Below are 25781 nucleotides of genomic sequence, written 5' to 3' on the forward strand. Positions count from 1 at the left end.
TACCTGAATAGAGCTGGCTGGACTGAGTTCCTTGCTAATGCTGTTGGGAGGGCTTTAAACTAACTTGGCAGGGGTGTGGGAACCAAGAGAAAATATCAGAGGAATGCCAGGGTGCACAATATACTGGGAGGGACAGTTAACTTACTATTCTCTATACTAGTGCTAATAGCGAGTTGAGGCGAGGGAGAAAGTAAAAATATAAATCAGGGTTACTATGCATGTTTGTGAATACAGAGTGTAGCAAATAAGATTGGGAAGTTACAGGCGCAGATTGTCATGTGGAAATATGTTGTGGCGATAACAGAGACCTGGCTCAAGGAAGGGCAGAACTGGGTGTTAAATATTCCCGGTACAAGGTGTTCAGAAGAGATCGGAAAGGAGGAGGGATGATGGTATTGGTTTAAGGAGAGCATTGCAGTGCTGGAGAAAGAGGGTGTCCCAGAGGGTTCAAGGACAGAATCAAAAATTTGGCTAGAGCTAAGGAACAAAAAGGGCGCAATTACATTGCTCAGTGTAGTCTATAGACCGCCAAATGGTGAGAAGGACGTAGAAGAACAAATCTGCAGAGAAATTAGAGAAATGCAGGCATTATGGAGTAGTTATAATGGGGGACTTTAATTACCTGAATGTGGACTGGGACAGTGGTAGTGTAAAGGGCGGAGAGGGGCACAAGTTCCTAGGTTGTGTTCAGGAGAATTTTCTACAGCAGTATGTGTTCAATCCAACAAGAGAAGGTGCACTGTTGGACCCGGTTCTTGGAAACAAAGTGGGCCAAATAGATCAAGTGTCAGTGGTTGAACATTTAGGAGACGGTGATTATTGTATTGTATATTTTAGGATGATAGGAAAGGACGATTGGCAATCCAGAGAAAGAATAATTAACTGGACAAGGGCTGACTTCGATGGGGCAAGAGTGGAACTGGGCCAGAGAGACTGGAACAAAAGATTGGCAGGATAAACTGTAGCTGTACAATGGGCTACCTTGAAAGAAGAATTGGTTCGGGCACAGTCAAGGTATATTCTATCGAAAGTGAAAGATAGGGCAAACAAATTCAGAGCTCCCTGGATGATAAAAGAGATTGAAATTAAGATAAAGGAGAAAGTATGCTTATGTCAGGTAGAAAATACAATTGAGAACCAAGAGCAATACAGAAAACTCAGAGGGGAGGTGAAAAAGCATATTAGAGAAGCGAAGAGGGATTATGAGAAAAGCCTGGCAGCCAACATAAAGGGGAATCCCAAAGTCTTCTATTGGCACACAAATAGTAAAAGTGTGGCAAAAGGAGGAGTAGGGCCGATATGGGACCTAAAAGGGAATTTACACATGGACAAAAGGGCAATGGCTGAGGTATTAAATGAATACTTTGCATCCGTCTTTACCAAGGAGGTAGATGCTACCCAGGCCACGGTGACAGACGAGGAAACTGTCACTAGAAGGGTTCAAAATTGACAAGGAGGAAGTGTTGATTAGACTGTCAGGATTTAAAGTTGATGAGGTGCATCCAAGGATATTGAGGGGAGTGAGAGTAGAAATTGCAGGGACACTGGCCATAACCTTTCAGTCTTCCCTAGACTCAGGTGGTGCCAGAGGACTGGAGAATAGCAAACATTACACCCTTTCTCAAAAAAGGTTGTAAGGATAAGCCCAGCAATTACAGACCATTCAGTTTAACTTCAGTGATGGGCAAGATTCTAAACAATTATTTGGGATAGAATTAGTAATCACATGGAAAAATATGGGTTGATATGGAAGAGATCATGTTGAACTAACTTGCTGGAGTTTTTTGAAGAGGTAACAGAAAAGATTGAAGGTAATGCTGTTGATGTGGTGTACATGGGCTTTCAAAAGGCATTTGACAATGTCACACAACAGATGAGAGAGAGAAAAGTTATTGCTCATGGAATAAAAGGGACAGTGGCAACGCAGATACAAAATTGGCTGAAAAATAGGAAGTAGAGAGTTATGGTCAATGGATATTTTTCGGGCTGGAGGAAGGTTTGTAGTGGAGTTCTGTTGGGGTTGGTATTGGAACCCTTCCTTTCCCTGATATATATTAATGATCTAGATCTTGGTGTGCAGGCGACAATTTAAAAGTTTACGGATGATACAAAGCTTGGGAGTGTTGCGAGCTGCAAGGAGGGCAGTGTGGAACTTCAAAAGGACATAGACAAGTTGGTGGAGTGGGCAGAGAGGTGGCAGATGACGTTCAATGCAGAGAAGTGTGAGGTGATGCATTTTGGTAGGAAGAACATGGACAGACAATATAAAATAAGGGGTGCAGGAACAGAAAGACTTGGGTGTATATGTGCATAGATCATTGAAGGTGGCAGGACAGGTGGAGAGAACAGTTAATAAAGCATATAGGATCCTGGGCTTTATTAAGACAGTACAAGAGCAAGGAGCTTATGCTGAATTTATATAAGGCACTCATTAGACCTCAGCTGGAATATTGTGTACAGTTCTGGTCACCACATTATAGGAAGGGTGTGAACACCTTGGAGAGATTGCAGAAGAGGTTTACAAGAATGGTTCCAGGGATGAGAAACTTCAGCTATGAGGGTAGATTGGAGAGGTTGGGACTGTTCTCCTTGGAGAGAAGGCGGCTAAGAGGAGGTTTGATAGAGATGCTCAAAATCATGAGGGGGCTGGGCAGAGTAGATAGGGGGAAGCTGTTGCTGCTTGTAAAAGAATCAAGAATGAGAGGGCACAGATTTAAAGTGATTTGGAAAAGAAGCAAATGTGACATGAGAACTTTTTCACACAATGAGTGGTTCGGGTCTGGAATGCATTGCCTGGAAGTGTGGTGGAGGCAGGTTCAATTAAGGCATTCAACAGGGCATTAGATGATTGTTTCTATTCAAATAATGTGCAAAAATACAAGGAAAAGGCAGGGCAATGGCACTGGGTCATATGTGTAAGGTTATAGGGAAAAGGCAGGGCAATGGCACTAGGTCATAATGCTCACTTGAAGAGCTGGTGCAGACACAATGGGCTGAATGGCCTCCCTTTGTGCTGTTAAAATTCTGTTATAAATACTGTGGCTACAAAAGCATGTCAGAGGCTAGGAATCCTGCAGCGAGTAACTCACTGACTCCCCAAAGTCTGTCCACCATCTACAAGGCACTAGTCAGGAGTGTGATAGGTTGTATAGAACCTTAGTGAGGCCACAGCTGGAGTACTGTGTGCAGTTCTGGTCGCCACATTATAGGATGGATGTGATTGCACTGGAGGGGGTGCAGAGGAGATTCACCAGGATGTTGCCTGGGATGAAACATTTAAGTTATGAAGAGAGGTTGGATAGACTTGGGTTGTTTTCGTTGGAGCAAAGAAGACTGAGGGGCGACCTGATCAAGGTATACAAGATTGAGGGGCATGGATAGGGAGCAGCTGTTCCCCTTAGTTGAAGGGTCAGTCAAAAGGGGGCATAAGTTCAAGGTGAGGGGCAGGAGGTTTAGGGGAGATTTGAGGAAAAACATTTTTACCCAGAGGGTGGTGATGGCCTGGAATGCGCTACCTGGGAGGGTGGTGGAGGCAAGTCCTTTAAAAAGTACCTGGATGAGCACTTGGCACGTCATAACATTCAAGGCTATGGGCCAAGTGCTGGTAAATGGGATTAGGTAGGTAAGTCAGGTGTTTCTCACGTGTCGGTGCAGACTCGATGGACTGAAGGGCCTCTTCTGCACTGTGATTCTGAGATGGAATACTTTCTGCTTGCCTGGATGAGTGCAGCTCCAACAGCATTCAAGAAGCTTGACACCATCCAGAACAAAGCAGCCTGCGTGACTGGTACCCATTCCGCAAACATTCACTCCCTCCACTGACAACATGTGGCAGAAGAGTGTACCTCCTACAAGATGCGCTGCACCACCCAACCCCCCTCTCCAAGTCATTCACCATCTTGACTTGGAAATATATTGCCATTCCTTCACTGTCACTGGGTCAAAATCTTGGGACTCCCTCTCTAACAGCCCTGTGGGTATACCTACGCCACATGGACTGCAGCAGTTCAAGAAGGCAGCTCACCACCACCTTCTTGAGGGCAATTAGGGATGGGTAATAAATGTTGGTCTAGCCAGCGATGCCCACATCACGTAAATGAATAAAAAAATGCATACATTATGGAGAAGTTTAATTTTGTGCATTAACTGGGCATCACAGTACACCTCACTGCTCCACCAAGCATTGCCTTTAGTCACTAAGCTATCAGGAGTGTTTTCCCTATTTTGAAGTTGCACTGCCCAATAGTTTATTTTCCTCATGTACATCAAAGGTTGAAGAACAAGTCATATGTGCACGCAGAGTTACAACGTGCAAGTTGGTGTGGCCTACATACCTACTTTATACAGGTAGTAGTTTTTTTTAAAAAAACTATATCAATTTTGTTTTGCATCCTATTTATTTTAAAGCTACTCCACTGCAACAATTAACTCTTGGTATGAGTGTACTTGCAATGTTAAGCAATGACCTACACTCATGGTTTCAGAATCACAAGCACAAGACCACACATTATATCAAAAATGTATGACAATCAATATTATTCAAGTAGAATACTTCTGTTTCTACTACAGTTTAAAGAAAATGAAATGAAATGCGATTTATTTGCCACAAAAAATGTACAGATGACATAGTGGATCAGGCATTGATGTTTACTTCTAGGGCCACGTTCATATCAGCTTAAATTGATGAGATGGAAGTTTCTGGTTGCTGTCCTATTTGAAATGAGTTTGGAAAGTTTCAATCTAGCACCTAATGAATATGAGCCCACGGTTGTAAACTGCCCGTCATTTGACACTAGATACCTGAAATGTTAATTTTTCCAATTCCCAACAGTACACTGCTTTAATGAGCACAAAATTCATAAGTTACAAAGCTGGAAGTTTTGACTACAAAACAAAACTTTCTGCATTTGTTTTAAGCATTTCAACTCACCTGCCTGCTTACACCATAAACACAACTGAAAAGTCTGTGTTTATGTTGCATCCGGAGAGGCCTAGTTCTGGCTGACGTGTCATCCATCAAAAGAGTCCGCTGTGTTGTCTTGACCAGTTGCTTTTTCTTAGACTCCTCACATCCAGAACTGTTTGAAGAACCAGACTGGTCACCACCTAAAACACTAACAGCCAGTTTATTTAAATATTGTGACTAGTAGATAAAATAATAGAAAACCAATGTCTTTCATGACAAAAGAAACTGCTTGAAATAAAAGCTTTTCCATTAAAAGGTCAATTGCAGGAGTTAGACTGACTTACATTGACTGCCATGGTGCCCAATTTTATGCCCCTAAACCCCCATCTGCCATCCATTAAAATTCCAGCCATAGAAAATTTGTGGCACAGAAGACAGCCTTTCGACCTTTACTAAACTGCAAGCTGAAAAAGAGCTATACAGCCGGTCATGAAGAGATATTTAAGATGTTTAATGTTATTGCAAATTATTTTTAAAATTGGGTTTAGTGGTATCTGTCTATGTCTGTGCGTGTCTTAATTGGATTAAAGCCAGCTAGTCTGGGTGCTTTGATGTATAGTGGTTTGAGATGTTAATTAGATAAAAGGAGGAGAAGATAAAGTGTATATTTGCATTTGTTGAATAAAGTATTCAAGAGTGGGAGTAAAACCTTGCACCTAGCTGGGAGACGCTAAGCAATGTGTTTTTATTACTAATAAAATTAGTAGGATGAAAATGTTATTGTTAGAATATGTGATGTTAAAAGCCTAGGATACATTCGAAAATTTATATTCAAAGGGGAAGCTAGGTATAAAAAAAAGGAGTTTTGTGTGCAGGTCAGAGGCAGTTAAGATCTAACTAGCCTGTAAGCCTACAACTGTCTGCAAAGGAACCTCATTTTGAATTTGTATGGTCAAATGTGCTTTGTCTGGTGTCTGTTTAAAGTCTATGGGTTACTGTTGCCGTGGTGAAGATTTACCTGGGAGTGATTAATTTGGGGGTTTGTTTAAAAGTTATTACGGTAGTAATTTGTAGACATATGTCTGTGTTTAATTTGTTGTTAAATTAATAAATATTTAATTTAGTTTTATATAAAACCTCGTGAGGCTCGGTGGTCTTATTCCTGAATTCAGAGCTGCATCTCAAACATACCAATTGAAAATATAGGTTATGACAGTTGTTCAAGTTTCCCTTTAGGATTTAAAACAAATTGGCCTTTACCAACTGCTGTGTCATAATGAGCCCTAATCCCATTTTCCACCTATTGCTCCATCGGTAACAGCTCTTCAAGTGCATATCCAAGTACTTCTTAAAAATCAACCAGCAAGTTCCAGACCACCACCCTCTGGGTGAAATAATTTCTCTTCAACTTCCCTCTAATCCTTCGGCCAATTACTTTAAGCCACCTCTGTTATTGACATCTCTGCTTTGGTGATAGATCTACTGTTTCTATCTAGGCCCCTCATATTTTATACACCTCAATTAAATTGCTCGTCAGCCTCCTCTATTTCAAAGCAGAAAACTCATCCTATGCAAGGTTCTCTCATAGCAAAAATTCTCCATCCTGGCAACATCTTCATAAATCTCCTCTGTACCCTCTCTGGAGTGATTACATCCTCCCTATAATGCTGTGACTCGAACTACATGCAGTTGTGACCTAACTAGACTTTTATACATTTCTAGTATTAATTGCCCTGCTCTTAATGCTCTGCCTTGGCTACTAAAGGAAAGCATCCTGGATGCCTCCTGAACCATCTTATCTAGCCACCCTGCCACTTTTCAGGGATCTATGAACAAGCACCATAAGATCCCTCATTTATTGTGTAATTTGTTTGCCCTCTTCAAATGCTTTGTCACATATTTCTTTGGGTTGAATTGCATTTGCCACTTTTCTGCCCACCTGATCAGCCAATTGATATCCTCTTGCACAGTCTACAACTTATCTTCCTCACAAAATAGCTATGTGGTTGATAGTATCATCTGTTCTCATGCCATCAGCTCCTGACATTAGAATTTCATAAGTAATCTTAATTCATCACATTTTGCAAAAACAACATCGAGGAAGATCCATTTGCTCAACTTCAGGTGTAGTCCTTATATTACCTTTTCAGAAGAGGAAATCTCCCATAGAACTTTACATATTATATCCATGTGATTCATTGGCCTCAAAATGCTTGGGACAGAATTTCTGGCTTGGCAACAGGTTAAGATCTATATCATGCCAGGATTTTGAGGAAATTTGGACATAGGCTGTTTTGTGCCGAGATCTTGTTACACATGAATTTCATCAATTTGCACCAGGTCCAAGCTACTTCTGTACAACTATACTCGGTTCATGAACATAGTTCCACCTGCCATGAAAAAGCCAAGCAAACATATTTCCTGCATGAGGTGAGAATAGCAGGAGGTCAGAACACAGTGGAGATAAAAGGAGCTACAGGGAGAGACAGAGCGTGAGCACACTCCAAGAACAAATCAATGAAAAAAAAATCAGAGTGACATCACAGGACAGTGGGTAGGTGATTGATTGATTGGAGAGCCCAGTTATATTTGAAGAAGTGCAGGGTGGAGTGGAGGGAGTTGGAGCATCAGTGAGTGAGGTGTGAAAGGAACTAAACATACGGTCAGCACAAGCGAAGGCTGATTGAGTTTTTTTATGATTCTTTAAGTATTTAGTTTATTTCTGTAAAGTTTCGTCTAATAAATAGAGGCACAACAGGGAACCTCAATCCCATGGGGTGCACATCCTGTTCCATGTGGGAACTCCAGACACTTATGTTTTGGACAACAATATGTGCAGGAAGTGTCACCAGGAGGAGCTCAAGCTCCAGATTTCAGAAGTTGGGCAGGGTTGCCATCTACATGCATAACACATTTCTGCAAGTGGTCACCCTACAATTGAAGGGTGTGCAGGCAGAGAAAATGGATGACTGCTAGGCACCTAGCAAAACCAGGCAGGTAGTGCTGGAATACCTGACTGCAGTCATTCTCCAACAGGTATTCAATCCTGAATACAGTGAGAATGATGGTTCATCTGGAGAATGCAGCCAGAGCCAAGTCCACAGAATCATAGGAGGCTTAGCAGTATAGGGAGACAGAAGGAAGATTAGGAAAGAAATAGTGATAGGGAAAGAAATAATAATAGATGGATTCTATAGTTAGGGGAACAGCCAAGCATTCCTGCGACTGCAAACTCGAGGTTAGAATGGTCTGTTGCCGACGTGACTGAGCGGCTGCTGAGCACTGTAAGAGGGGTGGGGGGGGAATGTCCAGAGGAAGTGCTTCATACTGCTTCTAATTACATAAGTAGAAAAGAGGCATGAGGTCCTTCAGATTTTAGGAAGCTCGGAAGGAGACTAGCAAGCAGGTAGTAATTTCAAGATTATTCCTGGTGCCACATGTTAGTGAATATGGAAATAGGAGAAAAGGGTAGGTGCATGTGTGGGTGGACAAACAGTGCATGAGGAAGGCCTTTAAATCCCTGGTGCATTAGAACTGGTTCTGGGGAGGTGGAACCTATACAGGCCAGATGGATTTCACCTCAACAGGGCTGGGACCAATGTCCTCATGGGGCACTTTAGAGTTTTGGGGAGGGTTTAAGCCAATTTGGCAAAAGGGATGGAAACCATGATGTAGCAAAGTAGGTACACAAAGGACTGGAAGAGTCAGATAACACTAGAGTCAGAAATTGCAAAGCATTAAGTGGGGTCTGAGAGAATGAAATAAAGTCTAAATCAGTTTTACTGAGTACATTTGGCTATTAAGGTTGGTGAGCTGCATGAGCAGCTAACCTCATGGGAGTATGATGTTCTGGCAATAATAGAGACCTGACTGGAAAAAACAGCAGGATTGGCCAATATTCCTAGATACATGGTGTTCAAGAAAGATAGGGAAGGAAAGAAGAGAGATGGGGTGTCAGTATTGATCAAGGAGAGAGAGGATGTCCTAGAGGGCTCCAAAGCATAATAATTATAATGCTGGAGAGAGAGGATGTCCTCAAGGGCTCCAAAGCAGAATTTTTTAGTTGACATAAGAAACAATAGCCTTATTACATTTCTGGGTGTATTCTGTAGGCCATCAACTAGTAGGAAAGATAAGATTAATAAATTTGCAGAAATTACAAGGAGGTGCAAAAACCAGAATAGTTATAATGGGGGACTTTTATTCATAAATTGCAATAGTAATCTGAATTGGTTAAATTAGAAAGAAAACTTCCATAATTGTACTTAAACATGCTGTGTTTAATGTGCATAAAAGATGGTTTGGTGCCTTTAAAATTTTATTTTCATTTATTAAGATAGGATATGCACTTTAAGTTCCACTTGTTTACACCTATATCTGCTGCTTTACAATAGTTTTATGCTCTGGTGTATGCAACAAAATCTCAGGAAACTTCAATGTAAGTTGCAAGTGGCAGTAGACAAGTTGGCATAAATGTTATGAAGCTGACCTTTACAAGATGTTTTAAAACGTCTCTTTTAACTGAAGGTGAAATAGAATGTTCTGAAAAGTCATGTTGAACATCTGCTTGGAAATATGTCCCTGATCTGGTTGCCATATGAGGGTGGGGAGAAACTTAAAACCAAAATCTACTGCAATGCCAAATGACAGTCTTAACACTTTTCTCCAGCATTTCACAGGAAAAGGCCAGCTTTTGAGAAACAAAAGCTAGTGCTGTGAGAAAGCAGGTGGGCTGTTTTGTGTTAACAATCAAGCACAATGCTGGGGAGTTCATTTTCTGTTCAAAAGGAAAATAGAACAAACTGGGCTCTCAACTTAAACAGGGAGACACCTTGGTGAAATTAGATCCAGAAAACTCTGGCTGAGTGGAATGAATTTTAAAGGACACTGGAAGTTTTGACCTGGCGTAGCAGGGAAAAGTGAGCCTGCTGGAGAATAGGGGGCTACTTTGGAACGGTTCCTGTGAAGCTACAAAACTGCCAGAAGCATTGCACACAGTGGAAGGGGTTGTTAAGATGTATCTCGATTGTGTTAGTTAGTTAATGCAAAAGCATCTTTTCGTTAGTTTGATGTGTTAGATCAAACATTAATTATCAGGCAACTGTGTTGATTTTAGTTTGTTTCAGTTTCTATGAGGATCACAAGTCGGATCAAGGAAATTCTAGCCCTATATATTTTTTTAAATTTCAAGAAAGGAAGAACTCTAGTCTCCATGGACAACACTTTTTTTTATAAAAAAACTTGCTGGCCTTTCTGGGCTGACTAATAATGCTGCTCTGATTGCAGCCTTTGATACCTGTCACGTGCATGGCAATATCATGAAATTATGTCAGTGCACATGCACCACATTCTGGAAGTGTGGCTAAATACTCTTCACATGCCTGGATGAGTGTGGTTCCAACAACACTGTAGTATGATGCCATCAAGCACAAAGCAGCCTGCTTGATTGGTGTCCCATCCACCACTAAAACATTCATTCCTTCCACCACCAGTGTGCTTGGGCAGCAGTCTGTCCCATGTATGATGCACTGTGGCAACTTGCCAAGGCTTCTTCAGTAGCACCTTCCAAATCTCCAAACTCTACCATCTACAAGTTCCCCACTAAATCACACACCTACTTAACTTGGCAGTATATTGCCGTTTCTGGATTTTGACCCAGCGCCAGTGAGGGAATTTTCTACTTAACCTTACATGGGAGTATCTAACCACCACACAGACTGGAGCAGTTCAAGGGGCTACACCATCACCACCTCAGGGGAAAATCAGGGTTGGACAATAAATGAAAGCCTGGTCAGCAATGCCCACATCCTATGAACGAATTTTTAAAAAACAGGGATGATAATTCAGAGTCTAAAACGTTGTTTGAAAGGTATGATTCTCTAGATCAAGCAACTGCTCGACTAGTCTGTGGAACAGCTTTCCTAATTTTGGCATAAGTCTCGACTGTCATGAGGAGGATTTACAGGCTCTACTGGGATGGACATGTCTTTGCTGTGTTTGAATCCAGTACCTAGGTCGATGCCAGGGTGGTCTTTCTGGTTTTATTTCTATAGTTTTTCACAGCAGTTTGTACACCTGAGTGATTAACTATGCCTCTTCAGAGGGCACCAAGAGTCATAACACTACTGTGGTTAGGAATTACATACATACCAGACTGGATAACAACAGATTTCCTTCCCTCAAGGATATTAGTGAACCAGATGGGTTTTCGGACAATCCAGTGGTTTCACAGTCACCATTACTGTTACAAGCACTTTTTAATTCCAGGTTTATTAAATGAACTGAACTTAAATTCTCTAGATACCATGATGGTGTTTGAACTCGTGTCTCCAGATCATTACTTCAGGCCTAAGGATTACTAGTTTAGTAACATAACCATACCCTATGCTACCATACCCTATTCTTTGTCAGTAATAAATTTTCTCAATCCCATGGCAAGCTCATGTGGCATCTTATCAAATACTTTCTGAAAATCCAGATATACTACATCCATTGGTTTCCCCTCATCCACCTTTATAGTTACACACTAATAGATTTGTCAAACACAAGTTCTTGTTCATATAACTGTGTCTCTACCTAATCTTAGTGATTTTCCAATTGTCCTGTTTCCATATAACTGTCTCTAACTAATCTTTAGTGATTTTCCAAATGTCCTGTTTCCATGTCCTTAATAACAGATTGATTTAAAAGATGTACAAATACATTCTATATTCCAAGTTTAACAACATACAACTAAAATCCACATGTCTTCCAGGAAGATCTTTCAACGTAATCTTCCAATCACGCTGTTCCAGGTAGTGCAGTAAAACAATGTAGTCTCAAATGGCACCATACTGAAATTTGGGGTCAGCACAGAAGATCTGGGTTTTCCCCAGATAGACCACAATACTTAGAAGTTATAAATTCAGTTAAACTCATCCTTTCAGCTCAAGGACATGCATTTTTGACCCCCCACTTAGAATTAATCTAACACCCTAAGGAGCTTTTAAACTGGTTTGCATGGGTCAGTAATTCTAAAGATCTACATTTGATTAACATTACCTTGGCAACAATATAACATTCAGTATTACAGCAGAAAGCAACTGTTAACCATTTGTGAATCTCATTCCTATGTAGGAAATGCAAAATGAGTTACCAATAAGGCTAGTAAAAAGACAAATGACATGTATTCTTACCTGCAGGTGATGCCATCAAGATGTCTGCATGCCTTACAGGAGACAGGAGAAGAAGCAGGTGATAAATTGAGTGGAGGTATCAAACTGTTGACTGATTCTGTTAGCTGTGCACTCTGTAGACAATTAATAAACATTCCCTTCAACCTCTTTCTTAAAGAATATGATTCTGTGTATGTGAAGTAAATACCAAACCAGCATTTTCCACCTTGAACTAACACTTAACATGTGGTTTAAGCCGAAGATAATTTTACAGAACTCAGCTTCGTCATCTCATCTATTTAACATGTTTCTGTTTAACTAGATTGTGACTGTAATACTATTGGCAGAGCAAGTAATCAACTAGTTCCAGCTTTAACTTTTTTCTACATTTTCTTTCTACCTGTTTATCTATGTTCCTTAAAAGAAGCGAAGGGCTGCTTGGTGACATTTCCAAATTGCATTCCAGGGTTGAATCCTTTATCTCTGCAGGAGCTTTATTATCCTCGGTTGCAGCTAATAAAGTTGCTGCCTCTGTCAACCGCATCGGCTTTTTGAGAATGTCTTTGGAATGCTGAGAATCATCCAGGATCACTATTTCCTAGACAATAATTACACAAAATGACTGGAGTTAGGAAACATTTGGCTATATCAAATAGTTTCAAGTGAGTTTTCTTACCTCATTAATTAACAAAGTAGCCTTCAAAAGATTGTGCTGAAAGATGAAATACCTTGCATGCAAATTACATAAGAAATTAAAACATTAAATTTAGCTTATATTGACCAAGTGATCTGTCTACATGTGATAAAAAACCACTTATCAGGGCCAGTCTGATTCTCATACAAATTTCAACAGGAACCACTGGGGTAACAATCAGCAGTAAGTGCCCTGGTGGGTTTTTCAATCCTAGTTCCAAGGCAATGAGGACAACTAAAATATCCCAACTGCAACAGAAACTTGAGTAGTAGTCCTCTTAAGTTTGTGGTGAGGCAAATTGTTGGGCCATATGAAGGGAGCTTCGCTAGGCCTAGCTGTTACACCTGCTAACTGTGATGAAAAAAGAACTTACCTTGAGCTTAAATTGGAATTCCAGTTCCAGGACGCCTTGGGGCTTCTACACATGCACTGGCTGAGAGATGGCCACACTTGTGCAGTTCGTTGATTTCATGCATGTGTTAGCCAGGAAAGGGCTGCACTTGCACAGTTCGTCCATTTTTACATTCTTCAGCCAGGAATCAACCTTGCGCTCATGTGCAGACGATAAAGGACAAAAAAAGTGAAACAGCTCGAAACTGCAGGTCGAGTGACCTGAAGAGCGCCATTGCAGAGGCGTTGTCTGAAGGAGGGCATGTGGAGGGGAGATGGATAGAAAGAGGTCCCAGAAGACAATCCCAGATAAGGGACAAGGACAGAGATCAGAAACAAATCCTGTTGGGTAAAGTTGAATAAAAGGAGCAGAACAATAGGCTCCAAATTAAAGAGAACTGCGAGGAGCAGACTTGAAGTTAAGTGGGTACGAGAGAAGCCCCGAAGATCCGAGAGGGCAGCCGATGATTGGTGGACTCCAACATGGGACGGCGCAGTGCTGGACCTAATTCTGGGGAATAAAGCCAGACAGGTGGCTGAGATGGTGGTGGGGGAGCATTTTAGTGATAGCGAGCACAACATGGTACAATTTAAGCTTGTTATGGACAAAGAAATAGACAATAGGGAAGAGTGGATTTTAGTAAAATAAGGCAGGATCTGGCCAAGGTAGACTGGGAACATCTACTTGTGGGGAAATCTACAGAGGAGCAGTGGGGGGGGGGGGGCGTTCAAAAAGGAAATGGGGAGGGTACAGGCTCAACATGTTCCCTCTAGGGTGATAGGAAGGAGTAACAAGCCCATAGAACCATGGATGACCAGAGACATTCAGGTTACGACGAGAAGGAAAAGAGGATTTTAGCACGTACAAGGGAAGCAAATCAGCAGAGGCATTAGTGGAGTACAGACAGTGCAGGGTGGAGCTTGAGAAAGTAATTAGGAGAGCAAAGAGGGAAATGAGAAAGCTCTGGCTGGTAAAAGTAGGGAAAATCCCAAGATATTCTATAAGTATATCAATGGGAAGAGGATAATCAGGGAAAGAGTAGGGCCCATAAGGGATCAAGGGAGCAATCTATGGGTGGAGCCAGAGGACATCGGTAGAGTGTTGAACGAATACTTCACATCCAGCTTCACCCAAGAGAATGAGGATGAAGGTATCGAACTCTGGGAGAGAGACTGCGAGGTTCTTCTGCAAATTGATAAAGGGAGTGACAAGGTATTGGAGGTGTTGGCAGGCTTAAAAGTGGACAAATCTCCAGGTCCCGATGATTTATGTCCCAGACAGCTGAGCGAGGCAAGGGAGGAGATCGCAGGGGCTCTGACCCAAACTTTTAATTCCTCTCTGGCCACGGTGGAGATGCCAGAGGACTGGAGAACAGCTAACATGGTTTCGCTATTTAAGAAGGGTTATAGAGATGAGCCAGGGAACTACAGGCCAGTGAGTCTCACGTCAGTGGTAGGGAAACTATTGGAGAAAATTCTGAAGGAAAGAATCTATCTCCACTTGGAGAGGCCAGTTTGATCAGGGATAGTCAGCATGGCTTTGTCAGAGGGAGGTCATGCCTAACAAATTTGATTGAATTTTTTGAGGTGACCAGGTGTGTAGATGAGGGTAGTGCAGTTGATGTAGTTTATATGGACCTCAGCAAAGCCTTTGACAAGGTCCCACATGGGAGACTTTTAAAGAAAGCAAATGCACATGGGATACAGGGTAATTTGATAAGGTGGATTCAAAATTGGCTTAGTTGTAGGAGACAGAGGGTGATGACAGAAGGCTGCTTTAGTGACTGGAAGCCAGTGGCGTACTACAGGGATCTGTGCTGGGTCCCCTGTTATTTGTCATTTATAGAAACGACATAGATGACTATGTGGGGGGGGTAGGATTAGTAAATTTGCAGATGACACAAAGATTGGCTGGGTGATTAACAGTGAGGTTGAGTGTCTTGGGCTACAGGAAGATACAGACTGGATGGTCAAATGGGCAGATAAGTGGCAGATGGGATTTAAGCCTGAAAAGTGTGAGGTGATACAGTTTGGAAGGAGTAATTTGACAAGGAAGTATTCAATGACACTAGGAAGTTCTGAGGAACAAAGGGACCTTGGCGTGTGTGTCCATAAATCTCTGAAGGCAGAGGGGCATGTAAGTGGGGTGGTGAAAAACGCATATGGGACACTTGCCTTTATCAATCAAGGCATAGATTACAAAAGTAGTGGGGTCATGTTGGAGTTGTATAGAACCTTGGTGAGGCCACAGCTGGAGTACTGTGTGCAGCTCTGGTCGCCACATTATAGGAAGGATGTGATTGCACTGGAGGGGGTGCAGAGGAGATTCACCAGGATGTTGCCTGGGATGAAACATTTAAGTTATGAAGAGAGGTTGGATAGATAGGTTGTTTTCGTGGGAGCAGAGAAGACTGAGGGGCGACCTGATCGAGGTGTACAAGATTGAGGGGCATGGACAGGGTAGATAGGGAGCAGCTGTTCCCCTTAGTTGAAGGGTCAGTCACAAGGGGGCATAAGTTCAAGGTGAGGGGCAGGAACTTTAGGGGGGATGAGAGGGAAAACTTTTTTACCCAGAGGGTGGTGACGGTCTGGAATGCACTGCCTGGGAGGGTGGTGGAGACGGGTTGCCTCAAATTGTTTAAAAAGTACCTGGATAAGCACTTGGCATGTCATAACATTCAAGGCTATGGGCCAAGTGCTGGTAAATGGGATTAGGTAGGTAGGTCAGGTGTTTCTCACCTGTCGGTGCATACTCAATGGGCCGAAGGGCCTCTTCTGCATTCTGTGACTCCATGATCTGGGCCCTAAGGGCAAAGGTACCCTTTCGGAGTAGTGGTGTTCTGCTTGGCACAGCTGAAGATCTGAAAGTGTGCTTGGAAGGTAAAGCTTTTTTACCTGGAGATCCAGGGGAAAGGAATCTCAGAAGGCGAGATTGAAACCCTGGGAGGTGGATCCTGGTTGAAGCTGTCCAAGTGGGAGCGATATTTGAAGAGAATTCTAAGGAAAATTTTTCAAATGTGGCCATTAGAATCCCTCCCAAGAAACAGGGTTTCAGTGAGACCAGTTGGCTCATGGTGAGACAAGCATGGGCTGTTGAGAAATCCATAGAATTGTCTTTGGTTGCATCTGTCATGTACTTTGGAGTGTGATGTGTCTGACCACAGTTTGCCAAGTGGTTCACATGTACCACATACTCTGAATATTAGAGTATAAGATAGATATGATAAATTTTTATCTTTCTGAATTTGTGTCTGTAAAAGATATAGCTGGGGTGAAAGAATAGTGAATCATTCTTGTATTTGTATTGAGGACTTCTCAACTTTTTTTTAGTCCAGTGTAATATAGTTCATTTTTCATGTTTAATAAATGTTTTATTCTTTTTGTTAAAAATTCATCAGCAGGCTTCTGTGACTTTGCTCCACGGATTCTAGCAAGGATCCGTCAAGCCAAGTTTCATTCTGGGATTTGACAGGTCCAGTAGTATCAGCTGGGATAATATAACTGAGGAAGTGTTTTGATGCTCAACAGGAAGGCTGAATATTTAAAAAAACAAAATGCTGCTGGTGGTGCTAAGCTTTAAAGTACAGAATGCACATTTGTACAAATGACCCATAGAGGATGAGTTCATGTTCTCAGATGGACTGGCATAGACAAGGACTGAGAAACATTCAGCCATTATTGTTAATGCAAATGATCATGTTAAATATTTCTTTTTAAATTTGTTCAAACAAATTTCTGTTAGTCTCTATTTTACCTTTACAGCACGTATGTGCCTGTAGATTTCATTTATTTGCCGTATCCTATACTCTAGCTCTGATATCTGGGCTTGAAGCCACGTCCACCGGCTTGCAATTTCAGCGCGATCAATGGTCCATCTCCACACTGACCTGTACTTGCTGCAAAACAATGTTTTAATTCTTTATTACAGATTTAACAATTTACCAACCTCGGCTCTACTGGCAATATTTTGTTGCTCCATAAACTAGTACTTTTCAAGATTTAAACATTTGGATTGTTGTCCTGTAAGGGCAAAAGATATACTATCATTAAGCATCAAAATTACTACACTAGCAATTTAGATGCTAGAACTGGAACATTAAGTCTATTTCACTCACCATGGATGTTACCACACCTGCTAAGTATTTCCAGCATCCACAGTAATTTGCTTTTGTAAAATATTAGTTAACATTGTGGTCAAGGATGTTAAAGATTTGTCATCTTCTGCTGCTACTCCTTTCCCTCTTCAGACTCCTCTTTCCTCTCCAGGCTCCGTCCATTCTGTTGTCACACCCTTTCTCATTAAATTTTTTGCTGTTTCAACACTAATCTCTGACTCAGGTTGCTCCTGTTCCAAATTTAATTCTAGTCTGGTCTTAGTGGGAGTCCTGAGGCATTACTTTTTGTTTCGCTCTAACTTGCTCTTACTATTATCATTTCTTCAACGTGAGCGATTCTTTTAATTATATGGCCTCATTTCAGAACACAGAAACTGCTTTTATATATATAAGGTTTATCTGATGCTTTGTCACCAGCTTCCAAATGCATGCAGCTCATGGATTCAGCAGCAACCCCAAGGTAATAAAGGCAGCCAATATTTCTAGTACCATTTCAGGTACAGCATAAGTTAAGAGTAAAATAATCCTTTCTAAACTGCCTCAGAAATAATTAGGTGGAGAATGGTTAGAATATCATGCCCAGTTTTGGGCTCTTTGAGGATTTATTTATTTAAGCAGAGACTTTTGTTCACCCAAAGCATTGAGGAATATGGGGCAAAGGTAAGTATGAGGTTAGGACACTGGTCAGCCATGATCTCTCAGAATGGTGAAATGGGTTCATAGAAACACGCTAAATGGCCTACTTCTGTTACTATGAGCAATTAGTATTCAAGAAATCATTATCCAATAGGGTTGTGGACACAATAGTAACCTTCAAAAGGGATAAACACTTGAAAGAAGAAATTGTAGAGATATGGGGAAAGTGTGGAGAAGTGGGGCTAACTGGATTGCTTTTTGAAAGAGCCAGCACAGTTTCAATGCTATACTATTTAATTGATTCTAGTCAATGGAATAGATAGGTCAGCAAAAGATGGGGGTGATAGATGATAGCCTAACATCTGTCATTGGAAAAATGTTAGAAGTTATCATTAAAGATGTTATAGCAGGGCACTTAGAAAAATTCAAGGCAATCAGGCAGAGTCAACATGGTTTTGTAAAAGGGAAATCATGTTTAACCAATTTATTGGAGTTCTCTGAAGAAGTCACATGTGCTGTGGATAATGGGGAACCAGTGGATGTACTGTACTTGGATTTCCAGAAGGCATTTGATAGTGTCACATCAAGGGTTATTGCAGAAAATAAAAGCTCATGGTGGAGGGGGTAACATTGGCATGGATAAAAGATTGGCTAACTAACAGGAAGCAGAGCTGGCATAAATGGGTTTTTTCTAGTCGGCAGTATGTGACGAGTGGTGTGCCACAGGGATCAGTGCTGGGACCTTAACTTTTTACGATTTATAAATAATTTGGATGAAGGAATGGTTCCTAAATTTGCTGACGACATATAGGTAGGAAAGTAAACTGTGATGAGGACATGAGACTACAAAGTGACATAGGTTAAATGAGTGGGCAAAGATTTGGCAAATGGAGCATGTGGGCAAATGCGAAATTCTTCTTTTTGGCAGGAAGAATAAAGAATATTATCTAAAATGGTGAGAGATTGCAGAGCTCAGATTCATAAGGATCTGGGTGTTCTAGTCCATGAATCACAAAAGGTTAATATGTAGGTACAGCAGGTAATTAGGAAAGCTAATAGAATGTTATTTATTGTGAGGGGAATTGATTACAAAAGTAGGTAGGTCATGGTTCAGTTGTACAGGGCATTGGTGAGACCACATCTGAAGTATTGTGTACAGTCCTGGTCGTCTTATTTAAGGGAACATGTAAATGCATTAAAAGCAATTCAGAAGATTTACTAGACTAATACCAGGAATGGGCAGGTTGTCTTGAGGAAAGGCTGGACAGCTTAGGCTTGAATCCACTAGAATTTAGAGTAAGAGGTGACTTGATTGAAACCTTTTAAGATCCTGAGGGGTCTTGACAGGATGGATGTGGAGAGGATGTTTCCTCCTGTAGGAGAATCTAGAACTAGCAGTCATTGTTTGAAAATAGGGGTCACTCATGTAAGACAGATGAGGAGAATTTTTTTTGAGGGTTGAGTATCTTTGGAACTCTTTTCCTCAAAAGGCAGTGGAAGCAGGTCTTTTGAATATTTTTAAGGCACAGCTAGATAGATTCTTGATTAACAAGGGGGTGAAAGGATATTGGGGGTAGGCAGGAATGTGGGATTAAGATTACATTCAGATCAGTCATGGTCTTATTGAATGGTAGAGCAGGCTTGAGGGGGTCAAGTGGCCTACTCCTAATTCATATGTAGGACTAAGCGTGAGATAAGGATAGTGCCCCCCAAGGTGGAGGTTAGCTAGAATACTGAAGTAGTTGAAAGTAAAGGTGACAAATGCATAAACATTTCCGTAGGAGACAAGCAAAGACAGGAGTGGAGTTAAGTAATGCTATGGAAGTGAAAGTAAACGGTCTTTGTGATGGAGGGGGTATAGGGCTGAATGGTGTAAAATGTCAAGATTAACAACAGTGGTTCAGCCTGGAACAAGCAGCAGGATGGAATCAGTGGCGAGGATGTGACATTACCTGGAAGTTATCTGCCTTCCTGTTTCCCAACTGAACCAAGACAGACAATTGTGGTTGGATGTTATCTTTTAAAATCAACTTTCTGTACAAATTGATGATCCAGTATTTTAATATCATTGAATTTAAATTCAAGCGTCTGTTTATTTTCCTCAAATCTACAAACCAAAAAGTTAATGCTCCAAAACGTGATATTTGTTAAAAGACACAAGCAAACAGTCCTGATTCCCTTGGGTTAATTTAATGAGTTTATGAACTAGGTTTCCATGCTTGGATGTTCCAAATTTTACAGTAACATTCCCAAATATGTATTTTATCAGTTGCACTGCTGTGCAAATAGCTTTGGAATGTGTTCTATTTGCACAGACCTTTTAAACTTTACTTTAACTAGGGATAGTTAAAGAAAGTGGAAGCACAGGAGTTGAATTACTACACATTTATAATTCATTTCTCATTCAAGCCAGACCTCAAACAACTCACTTCTTAAAGTGTAGTATGATCATAGACCTCTTCAAACCCCAAAAGGTCTGTACAATTTTGACTGGCTCGAGTTCCTTCATACAGTAAAGCTGGAAAGCATCAATGCCAGAGTTTTATTAATTTACATGTTAACTTGGCCATTAACAGATGTTTTTTTAATCCTGTTTGTAGCTCAAATGCACAAGCGTATTTTTTTATACTACAATGCAAAATGAAGAGACTGGATGCTAGATACTCTGACTTCTGTTCAATTCAGACTGATGCCTGAAAAATGTCTGGTCTTCTGGTTGCAAGTTTTTCATGTGATTTGAGTTTGGTATTCCCATCCCAGTTCCTGCTGGGCAAATATCAATCAAATGTCTTAATTTAGCAGTTAATTGGTAATCTCACAAAAAGATTACAAGGATAGCTGATAAAGTGAAGAAGGCTCTTCTGGTCGCAGTTAGAATTGTAGGGCTGAGCAGGTCAAAATTTCCCTTTCATCTGACCAAGAACTGCCCAATTCTAACACCATGTATCTGAGTGGGAAACATTTCCAACTCTCCATACCTTAGTGCAACAATGACCAAAATATTTGACAAAATCTACCAAACAATGGATTATCCTCATCTAGACTATGAAAGTAACAGAACCATAATGGCACAGAAGGAGGCCATTCGGCCCATGAACTCCATGCCAGCTCTCCAGTCAATCCATTCCTGTACATTCGCCTCTGAGCATTTGCAAGTTGATTTCCCTCAAGTGCCCATGCAATTTCCTCTTGAAAACATGAATGCACTTCCACCAATCTCGTAGGCAGAGTGTTTCGCGTCATTATCACTCACTAAGTAAAAAAAGTTCTTCTTCACATCATCTTCCTGCCACCACCCCCCACCCCCAAATATCTTGGCTCAAAGCCCTGAATCTGCATCCCCTATTCTTTGTACCGTCAGCAAATAGGAACAGCTTTTTACCATCATATTCAAACCTGGCATAATCTTGTACACCTATTCAATCTCCAAGGACAACTCCAGCTTCTCCAGTCTAACCTTGTAGCTAAAATCCCTCATCCCTAGAACCATTCTGGTAAAACTCCACTGCACCCTCTCCAGGATCTTCACATTCTTCCTAAACAACTTAGCACCTTTAATGTATAAAATGTCCCAAGGCAATTCACAGGAGCATTGTAAAACAAAGTATGACACCGAAACACAAGGAAATATAGGTCAGATGACCAAAAGCTTGGTCCAAGAGATAGGTTTTAAGGAGTGACTTAAGAGGGAAAGCAAGATAGCGAGGTGGAGAGGAATAGGGAGGGCATTCCCGAGCCTAGGCAACTGAAGACAATAGCAGATTGATTAAAATTGTGGTTGCACAAGGGGCCAATATTAGAGGATTGTGGGAGGAGATTGCAAATATAAGAGGAGGAAATGCCATAGAGAGATTTGAAAACAAGGATGCGAATTTTAAAACGCATAACCAGGAGCCAATGTAGGTCAGCAACTCAGGGGTGATAGGTGAATAAGACTTGGTGCAAGTTAAGACAAGGGCAGCAGCGTTTTGGATGTCTTCGATTTTATGGAGGGTAGAGTGCATTAGAATAGTCAAGTCCTGAGTTAAGAATGAGAGTTTCAGCAGGAGATGAGCTGAAACAGGAGCAAGGTTACAGAGGTAGGAATAGGTTGTCTTAATGATGGGATGAATTTGGAATTGAAAGCTCACCTCAGGATCAAATTTGACACCAAGATTGCAAAAAGACTGGCTTAACCTCAGACTGTTGCCTGGAATAGAGATAGAGCTAGGGATGAAGTTTGGAGCAGGGACTGAAAACAATGGTCTCAGTCTTCCCAATATTTAATATAACCATTTAATTAAATGTAGCACTGGACGCAATACTCTAATTCTGGCCTAACCAGAGCTTTATGAAATGATCGCAATACTTTATATTCATATATTGTGTGCATTTCTGCTTTAACCTGTGGGTTACCATTGACCAGAGAGGAACTGTTCTAGCCATATAAATACTGTGGTTATAAAGAACAGGTTCGAGGCTAGGAATCCTGCGGCGAGTAACTCACCTCCTGACTCCACAAAAGCCTACCCACCATCTACATGGCACAAATCAGGAGTGTGATGGAACACTCCTCCACTTGCCTGGATGAGTGCAGCTCCAACAACACTCAAGAAGCTTGACGTCATGTAGGACAAAGCAGCCTGCTTCATTGGCACGCCATCCAAAAACACTGACTCCCTCCACCATGGACACCCAGTGACAGCACTGTGTACCATCGGCAAGATGCACTGCAGGAACTCACCTTAGAAAGCTACCATCTACGAGGACAAGAGCAGCAGACATAAGGGAACACCACCACCTGGAAGCTCCCTTCCAAACCACTCAGCATCCTGACTTGGAAATACATTGTCGGTCCTTCACTGTTGCTGGGTCAAAATCCTGGAACTCCTCCCTAACAGCACTGTGGGTTTACCTACATCACAGGGACTGCAGCGGTTCAACGCAGCTCACAACCATCTTCTCAAGGATATTTAGGGTTTGGCAATAAATGTTGGCCTAGGCAGTAATGCTCTCATCCCATGAATGAATAATTTAAAAATGTTGGCAAAATGGAAAAATAAAAAGTAGTGAACATTTTTTGATCATCGTGACATCTTTATTTCCCTGGACACTGAAGGGTGGTATATGTGTGTTAAATGAATATTCACGTAAAGTACATTTACTATTTATCTATTGAGAGCGTGCATGTGAGGCGTTTTCCAATAAAATAGCACACATGGCTAAAATGGTGTCCGTAGCCACATCTGTGGCCAGTCAGAATGCCTATTGGGTAGCACAAGCTTACCATAACACAGTCCCACATTTTCAACAGCAAAGTTGTTCACAAGCTCAACCGTAGTCCAGCTGTTTTTACCACCAACCATATATTGCCCGAACCATATTCCAGGCTTCCTAGAGCTACTCGTCTTAAATATTGTATCAATCTGAAGGAACTCAAAGCTGTTGAAGCTTAGTTTCTTACTGGCAAAATCCAATTTGAGCTATTGTGCTAGCAGCGATTATCTTCACCAGATCACTGATGAAAGAAGTGTGCAAGATTAACCAACTCTAGTTCTTGGAGACAACGGTTATTTCTTCAGCTGCTCTTAAGTGCCATCCCAAATGACAAAATGATTGCTTCCACATTGGCTCAAAAGATCAGCGGATTATCTGGTCCGCTTTCTTTTAGAGTCAAACAGTTTAAAAATGGTAACCTTCACACGCTGATTAAGCACAATCTACTGTCCTCCACTGCACACTAAGGTTAAAAATGCTAACCACGAGATGGAGAGAGTTTGGAGTTACAATGTTAGCAGCAAATAAACTGCAAGAAGGTCAGTGCCCATTTAGTAACAGCACAAAGAACAAAGGGGGCGGGGGGCAGGGGTTGTGGGGGTGGGATTCTTGAAATGTGTACAAGAAAACGTTCCTGTATTTCTAATCTTGGGGAAAAGGAAGTAGTGTTGAACTGCAGCAACTAGAGCATGTTTCGGTTGGGGAGCATTTTGGAAACAATGATCACATCAGGTTTAGAATAATTATGGCAAAAGTCAAGGAACAATTTAAGTGAAAAACTGCTTAACTGGAGGAGGGTTAATTTCAGCAAATTAGAGGGACCTGACCCAAGTGGATTGGAATATTGTGTAAAAAAAAAAGACACATTTATATAACGCCTTTCATGACAGCCAGATGTCCCAAAGCACTTTACACCTAATGGGCGTAATTTTTGAAACGTATTCATTGTTGTAATGTAGAAAATGTGGCAGCTAATACGTGCGCAATAAGATCTCACAAACAGCAAGATGATAATGAGCAGATAAATCTGGTTTTTTGATGCTGACGGAAGGATAAATGTTAGCAGATTACTAGGGATAACCTCCTGGCTCTTCTTCAAAATAGTGCCATGGGGTCTTTTAAGTCCACCTGAGAGGGGCCTCAGTTTAACATCTCATTTGAAATTCAACACCTCTGAGTGCACAGCACTCCTTCAGTACTGCGGAGTGACAGCCTCGATCGCTGTGCTCACGTCCCGGAGCAGAACTTGATCCCACAACCTTCTGACTCAGAGGCAAGAGTGCTACCAACTAAGCCTAGGCTCACTGTGCTCATTTCTGAGCTTTAGGAAAGATGTTGAGGAAATGCAGTAGAGACTTAGTAGAATTCTAGCAGAGATGAGGTAGCTCAATTACAAAGCAGAGATTGTTGAATCAGTGGTTACACAGAAATAGGCCATTCAGCCCACGTGGTATATGCCAGTGTTTATGTTCCACACAAGTCTCCTACACCTTTTTCATCTCATCCTATCAACAAATCCTTCTATTCCTTTTTGCCTCATGTACTTATTTCACTTCCAATAACTGCATCAATGCTATTCATCTCCACAAAGTGTCCAGTTAAGAACTGCAGAAAAAGGGGCCAAAATCTTCTGGTCTCCAGATCATCGGAGACCAGACATACGACCGGCATGCTGGGGCCCTGTGGAAGTCCTGACACACCGAACTATGTGGGGATTACCCAAAAAGTTTCAACTTTCGATGGGCAATTCCCCTGTTCCCCAGGAACCTGTGTGCATGTCTCTGACTCCAAGTTCGAGTCAGAGACTTGAGACAGCTCTGCAGTACTTAGTTAACTGGGTGGTTACCCAGGAAATGTTAGATTAAAAGCTTGTCTAACAACTGGGTAACTAGACAACTGATGCCACCAACCCTGCTTCCAACACCACTTTACTTACCCACTCATTCAAGACTGGACACTTAGCTTGCCGTACGGTAGCTAATGCCGTAAAATGGGGGCATGTCCCATCTTCCCCTGACTCTACCCCACTGATGGGGCTCCCAGAGTAACACATGGCAGTTCCGGCAAAGACTGATTCGCAAGGTCCCAGGGAAGGAGGGGGGGGAGAGAGAGAGAGAGGGGGGGGTGGGGGGGAGAGACGGGGAGAGAGAGAGGGGGGGGGGGGTACGGGGAGAGAGAGAGAGGTGGGGACGGGGAGAGAGGGGGGGATGGACGGGGAGAGAGAGAGGGAGGGGGGGGGGGGACGGGGAGAGAGAGGGAGGGGGGGAACGGGGAGAGAGAGAGGGGGGGGGGAACGGGGAGAGAGAGGGGGGGGAAACGGGGAGAGAGATGGGGGGGGACGGGGAGAGGGAGGGGGGGACGGGGACGGGGAGAGAGAGAGGGAGGGGGGGGACGGGGAGAGAGAGAGGGATGGGGGGGACAGGGAGAGAGGGAGGGGGGGGGACGGGGAGAGAGAGAGGGGGGGGGGGACGGGGAGAGATAGAGGGAGGGGGGGGACGGGGAGCGAGAGAGGGAGGGGGGGGACGGGGAGCGAGAGAGGGAGGACGGGGAGAGAGAGAGGGAGGACGGGGAGAGAGAGAGGGAGGGGGGGGACGGGGAGAGAGAGAGGGAGGGAGGGGACGGGGAGAGAG

The 25781-nt window shown here is 42.2% G+C and overlaps 1 protein-coding gene across 1 annotated transcript in view; it reads right to left on the reverse strand.

Moving 5' to 3' along the window:
* The window catches only part of kansl1l (KAT8 regulatory NSL complex subunit 1-like), an 89519-nt gene extending 69074 nt beyond the window's left edge, over positions 1–20445 (reverse strand). The window contains exons 1-5 of the mRNA XM_078551655.1: positions 20325–20445; positions 16899–17040; positions 12461–12658; positions 12082–12194; positions 4931–5114 (exon numbers count right to left, since the gene is read on the reverse strand). Coding sequence (XP_078407781.1) covers positions 4931–5114; positions 12082–12194; positions 12461–12658; positions 16899–17040; positions 20325–20404 — 717 coding nt within the window. The 5' untranslated portion in view covers positions 20405–20445. The remainder of the gene's footprint in view (positions 1–4930; positions 5115–12081; positions 12195–12460; positions 12659–16898; positions 17041–20324) is intronic.
* Positions 20446–25781: the final 5336 nt, after the last annotated feature.

The sequence above is a fragment of the Cetorhinus maximus genome, chromosome 11 (genome assembly GCF_964194155.1).
Source record: "Cetorhinus maximus chromosome 11, sCetMax3.hap1.1, whole genome shotgun sequence".
Taxonomy (NCBI): Eukaryota; Metazoa; Chordata; class Chondrichthyes; order Lamniformes; family Cetorhinidae; genus Cetorhinus; species Cetorhinus maximus.